Source organism: Microtus ochrogaster, unplaced genomic scaffold (genome assembly GCF_000317375.1).
Source record: "Microtus ochrogaster isolate Prairie Vole_2 unplaced genomic scaffold, MicOch1.0 UNK2, whole genome shotgun sequence".
Taxonomy (NCBI): domain Eukaryota; kingdom Metazoa; phylum Chordata; class Mammalia; order Rodentia; family Cricetidae; genus Microtus; species Microtus ochrogaster.
In genome coordinates, this window is record NW_004949100.1 from 3,127,538 (window position 1) to 3,135,920 (window position 8,383).

Genomic DNA, 8,383 nt, shown 5'->3' on the forward strand with positions numbered 1-8,383 from the left:
AAAAAAAAAAGATTTATGTATATAATATTTCTTATATTTTTATATCAGTAGGGGAAATCGAAGATCAAGGTTTTGACTTGTTTTATGACCCTTCTGGGGGAGATTATTCAAGCTAAAGAGTCAGGTCATTGGGAGAATACAGATGGAATTCCTTCCTAATGGGCTCGGCGAAGCAATGAAATTCTTGGGATTTCTCATAAAATGATGAGTATCAACCAGACAGCTACAGGTGTAGTAACTAGAGGAAGCTATCAAAGAACAGAGCTTAACTTCATGAGAATCTCATGAGAGTCCTTGAGCCATATTGGCCATTGCCATCCTTAAAAAGCTTCTATTTCCTTTTCAATGTGTGAATAGTCACAGGTCTCATCTCATGGTTGTCTCAGAATGTGATTGTTGCTGCTCTGATATGTAACACCTTAGTGATGTCCGGCCCAGAGGAAACAGCTTTCCCTGCTAAGAATCTGACAGGCGTGCCGTCAGCTGCTAGGATGGTAATTATTGACACATCTTTTTTGATGATCTAACAATGAGTCTTTGTGACAAGTCAACCGAGGACAGTGGGAGGTCCCTTAAGGAATCTCTTAAGACATAATTTCTTTCCTCTCATACAGCAGCAATAGGATGGAGTTCAAAATTATTTTTGGAGGAGTTGTCATTATGCATAGAACAAACTGTCCTAATATGTTTGAAACAGCACCCTGCAGGTGTTATTTTGTGTTCCTTTAATGCTTTGTGATCGGGAGCATGTTTATATACCTTTTGACCATTTATATATCTTCCTTAGAGAAAATGCTCCTCACCTCAGATTTTATCTTTGATTTTAACTAGGTCATGATTTGGTTACTTGCTATTGAGTGTATGTGTTGTCAATAATAATGCATACTAAGATATATATTTGAAAATCTTTTCTGTAGCTATTCATAATGTTCATCTTCACTCCTTTCATTGATTACTTTTCTGCATAGAATGCTTTAAGTTGAATTTAGCTCTACTCAAGTGTTAAAGTTTTTATTTATTTTCATTGTATAGCTTAGATTCATTTTTTAAAACAGAGTCTCATTGTAGAGACCTTGATGGTCTATAATGAGAATTTATTAGACAGACCGTGTTAGCATTGAACACATGTTCTCTTGGAAGTCAAAGAAACTTAGAGTCACTCTGTATTCTTTGACATGGGTGCAGACCACAGAAGCACACCAATGCCTCAGTTCCATGGGAAGTGACAAAGACTTCCTCAGGTGAGGCTGAGAAAAAATGAGCAATCCTTCCTTTAGCAAGGGTGCAAACCTTGACTTATAGAAAACCTAGCAACTATATATAGCGACTACATATAGCTTCTTATTCCTCTATGATGTCTGCAACCTGAGACTCCTCTCTTGCAAACCTCCTACTGGAACTACTGAATTCTTCTTCCAGTTTTCTAGACAAAAAAAGTAGAGAGAGTGGGTTCTTGTATCTGATCGGCATACTCAGTTCACCCAATGTTAAGTTTTTGGTATGTGTGTCTGTGTATCTACTCTTTTACTATTCCCTTACTTCCTCTGTGAAGTCATTACAAAACTACACAGGTCACAGTCATGATCCTCTTACCTGTTAACTGAGTGCTTTGATTAGAAATATTTATCACTATTCTCTGTCAATTTGATGGAAAATTATAGTGGTGTGATATCTAAAATGCTATTACCCAAACCTATGATTGTTCTTTTATTTTAAATTCTAGTTTGGGACATTATGTTTTATTTTACCCTCATTTAAAATGAGATTGAATGCTATGAGTTATACTGAAGAAGGATTAGAAGACACCCACCATATAAAACACACAAACACTGAGGTAATAGTGTAAGTCACATTTTTTTTAAATTTTTTTTCTGCAGTAATGCCTGGCTACCAGGCACAGAATTGACTAAGAATAGTTAATTTCTTTCATTGTTTATCTGAAGGCACTAGCTATGATTCAAACTCGTATTACATTACATTAAGACAGCTTATTTTGTAATAGAGATGACATTCATAGTGTAGTAGGGATACTCACAGTTTATTGGATAAATTACTTTAACAGTGTACAAATATAGCCAGGATTTTGATTTATGGAATGTAATTCCATTCAATTATTATTATGTCTCTATTGAAGAAAATTATTTAAAAAATATCTAGTCTATCATTGGTACAGTACATATATTTAAAACATTATAAAATATGGAAAAATTCTTAGATTTATTGAGTAAAAGTACAGTAATTAATTATTAGTTCTAATTGAAGAGGGCTGGTATTCTGATTTATCACATGAGGACCACTGAGGGAAGATCATGAAGGGGAATGTCTGATTTTTTTTTTATTTTTCAAGATGAGTAAAGAGCTCTCTCCAGTTATAGTAATTTTTTGATATATATGTGTGTGTGTGTGTCTGTGTGTGTGTGTGTTTGAGTGTGTGTATACATGTGTATGCATTTAGTGCACATTGTATTAGTGTTATATTGCATATTTTTTTTCTGAGGAGGGATGGTAAATGTATTATATACTTTTGGTGATCTTGGACTGCTGTTCTCACATCTTGACTGTTGTGATGCTTGATCTCACAAATTATCTCTAGTACTATTTCTCATGACCCAATAACCATGCTAACGTATCTATAGCTTCTGTCCTGTAAGTGCATTTATCAGTGCTGCAATGGTCCCTTAAATAGCTTTATAAATCAAGTTATCATTTAAAGTATGTACTAAAATACTCTGTTTAAAATTCCAAATATGCTAAACCCTTGGCACAAGCTTTATCATGGAAAATAAAGTTTTTTTTCCAGGTGGCCAGGAGTTCTAAGTGATGGTGAATACTGCTTTCTAATGGTGATTAACCCACAGGATTCCAGAGATAACAAAGAAGCACGGTGTTGATTAAATTGTCTTCACCCAAGCAACAAGAACCTGAAGGATATGTGTTCTTGTGTGTGTGTTTTTGGTTTTTTTGTTTGTTTGTTTGTTTGGTTGGTTTTTTTTTTTTGCTTTTGTGTTCTTTTTCCTTTTAGATTTCTCTGACAGTGTAATTCTTGAAATTAGGTATGTACTGAAAGACAAGTATTTGCAACTCAGATCCCCATGAAATATGTAGAGCATTTCCTTTGAATTCTTTTCTTGATATTCTGAAGGCAAAAGAGAAATTGTTTGGTATTTGCCCCCCAAAAAAAGTTGTATGTGTGTGCTTTTTTTTGTGTGTGTGTGTGTGTGTGTGTGTGTGTGTGTGTGTGTGTGTGTGTGCAGCATTTTTCTGTTTACTTTTTCTGGGAATGAAGCAGCATATGGGCAGATGTTGTAAGCATCAATTTAGGATCAATTTCTCTATCATAGATCTATCTTAAAGAAAGTGTTACTGAACACCTGCATGGGCTATAAACTGCTTTCCAAGAATTGCTGCATGCAGGTACACTATGTGACGATGATCTAATTAGCCTTATTCTAATCAACATAGAAAGAGGAATTAACTTTAGTAAGACAATACAAACATGTTTTTCTTTAACTATGATATGAACTGACATATATATAGAAGCATACAGCTGAATATAAGCATACATATTTTAATCATTGAATATGATTTTTGAAAACTTCTGGTAATGAAAAAATTAATGAATGTAAATTTAACAATGAATAGAAGCACGAATAAAAGTCAATCCTTATACCAGGTTATAAATTTTCTACACACAAGGTCAATTATTTCTGGTAGAAATACAGGAAAATGAGCACAATGCTGTTTTAGAATTTCAAGTTTAAAATATCATGCACACATCTTAAATACTGATGTCTTTGTTTGTCAAGCAATTATGTGACCCAGTTACTGAAATTAGTAATTTAACTCGAATTTTTAGGAAATATTCTATATTAACTCACAAGATTGAAAAAGGATGAATAACATATAATGACTGTCATAAGAATTTAATTCTGACTGATATCAGTATTAAATATTACAGTAATATGTATTTATAGTAGATATGGAATTATTTTTTAAAGGATAATTTCTTATAAATGAGGTATATTTATGAAACACCTAGTAAAGCTTAAATTTCAGAGTGCATGCCACACATTATTATCTCATAGGTCAAAGTTTAGTATATTATTTTATAATAATTTTAAATTCAAATTTTAACATCCACAAACAATGTCATGAATATGTAGATTTGAGGAAGCCTTGTAGAAATAAGTTCTCTTTTTTTAATCGCTGTGTGTCATCTGGGAATTGACCTTCAGTCCTATGGCTTTATAACAAGCATCTTGACTCATTGAGTTGTCATCTGCCATTTGAGTAAACAAGAGTAAATAACAAATTCTTACTGTACTTTGCATAGATTTTGTGAACTTACTACTCTTGTCTGTATAAAATTTTCCCATTTGCAAGCATTTTCTCTTTCCTATTTCCATTTCCCATTCCTATCTCTTGAATTCTTTAGGCTAAATCCTTGGCTTAGATTTGCAAAACTCATAGTGTACTTCATCATCAAGTTCCTCTAATGAAAATTGAATTAATTACAACTGACAGATTCTCCTTAAAAGACTGCATTTTCCAGCTTTCTTTTGCAAAACATAAAAGTTTGTTCTCTGCATGATGTAGGAGGTCTTTCTGTTTATGTGCTGCTTTCAATGGTTGAATAAAGAAACTGCCTTGGCCTTTTGATAGGGCAAAACTTAGGTAGGTGGAGTCGACAGAACTGAATGCTGGGAAGAAGGGCAGAGTGGCAGATGCCATGGAGCTCCTGCCTGAGACAGACACTGGTTAGAATCTTGCTGATAAACCACAGTCACATGGTAATACACAGATTAACAGAAATGGCTTAAATTAAGATGTAAGAATTAGCCAATAAGAAGTTAGAGCTAATGAGCCAGGCAGTGTTTAAATGAATACAGTTTCTGTGTGATTATTTCAGGTGTAAACTAGAAGGCGGTCGCGCCCGCTCTTCCTGCAACAGTTTGGCACCCAATGTGGTAAACTAACTCCACATAAAGCCTGAGAGGGCTTTAAAAGGAATTCTAGACACAAATATAGAGTTTAACACAGCTTTTTGCTGTTTGCTGGCAGGGTGCTGCAGAGAAAATTTCCTCATTCAGCAGCTGCAACAGGAAAAATAAAAGTGATAGTTTTAAAATACCAGCTTTCTGAGCTGTGCTGCCAGTGCGACCTCTAACTCTTTTGGGAGATAGACCATTTGGATGGGGTTTGTGTGAGCCCATTCCTCCCCATTCCTGTCCAGACACTGAAGAAGCAGGATATGCCCTGCCCCACTGAGAAAGGTACTGAGCCATGTGGCTAACATAGGTAAGAATAAAGAGTTAATATAAGATATAAGAGCTAATATGATGCCTGAGCAAATGGGCCAATCAGTTTATAACTTATGGAGACCTCTGTGTGATTTTCCTTGGGACCTAACAACTGTGGGCACCAGGCAGGACAAAAACCCCAACAAGCAGGCCCTCATGTTACATACACATTTCCCAGTTTTCCTTTGCAGTACTTGGAAATTTGTTCTGCTCCTCCCATTTTACTCTGTAGTACTTTTGGCCAATCAAGCACATGGGTGACAAAGATGCCCTTTCATTGTGAGTAAATATGGTCCCTCCTTAAGTCTGACCAAGCTTCTCTTTTTCTGCCAGCTTGCTCTCTGTGCGTCTGCTTTTTAAAATAATCTAGTGACAATAACTACAATCAGCAAAATAAATAAATAAATAAATAAATAAATAAATAAATAAATAAATATTGAATAGGGAAGATTTTAAACAACCAGGAATACAATGGTTACCTTTACAGTAACATACAATAATATGTATATATGGTTAGTAGACAACGTATTTAAGAAATGAAAGTTGCTGCAAGATTGCTTTGTTTATTTGCTAAGGATATCTTGCAAGGACATCGTATTTTAAAAGCTATAATTGTTTTAAGTGAAGGTAAAGCTATAGAAAGTACACCTGCTCAATATCATGATATATTTATTTCCTCAATTAAGGCCCTTAATTAGGGATTCTATAGCAAATAAGTGAATAGTCAGAGAATTAATCCTAACCTGAATATTTATAGCTGCGAAAGTCTCTGGAGTGAATTATCTGCTAACGTGCTAATGTCCATCCTTTCTCAAGAGGACAGAGTCATTTAAAAAAGATTGTACCGTTCAGTTTAATTCTTCTCTGAAAATGCAGGTGTGCAGGCTACTTAAATGGGCTGGAAGTGGGCAGAAGAGCATCATGTACAATCCATAGATATATTTCCTGCAGCTTTTCATTTACAAACCTAAAAGTGAATAAAAGGACTATGGGAATGAGATAAAATATTTTGGCATTTACTTGCATATATTCTCAAACCTTACTCTTCAAAAACTGTACTTCACTCCATGCCCAGACAACACAGACAATTGACTGTCTCTACATGTCTCATAGTATTGTAATAATCTATATCCAAAATGTCTCATCATCATGACTGCCTAAACATGACCTAAACATGGACAACAGTGAAATATCTTAAGGTGGAGGCATTGCAGAAGTTCAGGAGGTATTTACCCTACCAAAAGAAGTTCAGGCAACTAAAGAATGCTGAGAACAGCTGAAATATTCTTCTCCAAAGAAGAACATAGCAATTATTTTTCCGAAACCAAACTTTTGTCCATGAAAACATACATACAAATAAAATTATACAGACTGAGAAGTTTATATTTGATATTTAGCAATATGAACATATTTATTTATACATGTATGTGTTTGACAGCATTAATGATAAAAGAAGCTGTGAACTTTGAAGAAAGAAAGGATGGATATATGAAAGTATTTGCATGTTGGAAAAGTAAGGGAAGATTATAGATATATATATATTTCAAATTATATTATAATTTGAAAGAATAATAGATTAGTTTCCTGCTCAGCCATCATCGGAAAAGCTGCATCTTACAGGATACAGACAAATACGGAGTCACATAGCTAGACTACGTGATGATAATGAGAGACCTTGAAACACCCAGTTCTAAATGGATTGTCTTTGTCAAATCTCTCCCCTACAGGGATCAGGGAACTCTACAGAAGAAGAGATAGAAAGACTTTAAGAGACAGACGGGATGGCGGATACCAAGGATACAAGGTTTTTAAACACAATAGGACTGACGCACAATAGAACTCACAGGGACTGCAGCAATATGCATAAGATTTGCAATAATTTGGGCCAAGTAGCATCCCAGTGTCAAGAGCAGTAGACACAAGCTCCCATTCCTAACCCTAGTTAATAGCTGCTTGCAAATAAAAAGTTAATATCTACCATAGATTCTGACTTTGTAAATGAACAACTCTTAAGGGAAGGCTCCATATCCAGCAGTTAAGAACCAACATAAAATATACTCAATGTCATCTTTGAAGGTATTTTCTTTTTTTGTAAACTTACAGGTTTTTTATACATCATGGTTTCCAATTTTGTGATATTTTCATATGTGAACATGTGTGCTTTTACATCTAAATTTGTTTCTTTGGGGTTTTTTTTTTACTTGTTTTTCTTCTGTTTGCTTGTTTGATTTTCCTTAGTAGGTTTCCTTGCTTTTGTTTTAACTTATTATTATTATTATTGTTGTTGTTATCATTATTTATATGCCAGTCTGTATTTTAGCAAGAAAGAGAAAGTGTTTAAGTTAGATGGGAGAGGAAGAGGAAAGATTCCAAAAGAGGAAATCACATAAGAACATATTGCATGAACAAAAAGTAACTATTACCAGTAACAGAAAGAAATAGAGAAGAATTAAATGCTAAAAAAATTAAAGCTAAAATTACAGACAAAACATGAAGCTAATGGCAGAAATATGAAAAGGTAAGCTATATCAATATTTTTCAAGTTTATACGGCTAAATCCTAGAACCAATTCATATACATATTCACATAATATATATTCATACATATATATGTATATGTATGTCATCTTTGACATACAATATATGTATATATTCCTAACTTAATATTTAAGTCTCAGGATTTGTAAAACACCATGCCATTTGCTGATCATTTCTCTTGAATATACAGTATATTTTTTATCTTAGTATCAAAATTCATTTACCTGCTTTTAGAATATACTTCCATTTTTCAGTTTTGCATACTATGGAATTGACCATGTAAGAAGACAATAAATAATGCCGAGTTCCTTTTCTTTATGAACCTTCTAAAAATCTATTCTGTAAATATACTATTGATATTTTTTGTTTTTTCTATAACTACTTTCCAAATAGTAAATCATAAAGATATTACAAGTAGCATGAAAATATCTTTAAAAAATCTTCTAGAAAAATACAGTATTATATTCTTTTTTCTTTTTTATTGAGAAAAAAAAATTTTCCGCCTCCTCCCAGCCTCCCACTCCTTCCCCCCTCCCCCCCCTCCCT

General features: G+C 33.9%; 1 protein-coding gene across 1 annotated transcript in view; it reads left to right on the forward strand.

Moving 5' to 3' along the window:
• LOC101997113 (peptidyl-prolyl cis-trans isomerase A-like) overlaps window positions 1-8,383 on the forward strand; it is a 13,952-nt gene that overhangs the window by 2,333 nt on the left and 3,236 nt on the right. Inside the window, exon 3 of the mRNA XM_005365459.1 lies at window positions 3,023-3,053. Within this exon, the coding sequence (XP_005365516.1) occupies window positions 3,023-3,053 (31 nt within the window). The remainder of the gene's footprint in view (window positions 1-3,022; window positions 3,054-8,383) is intronic.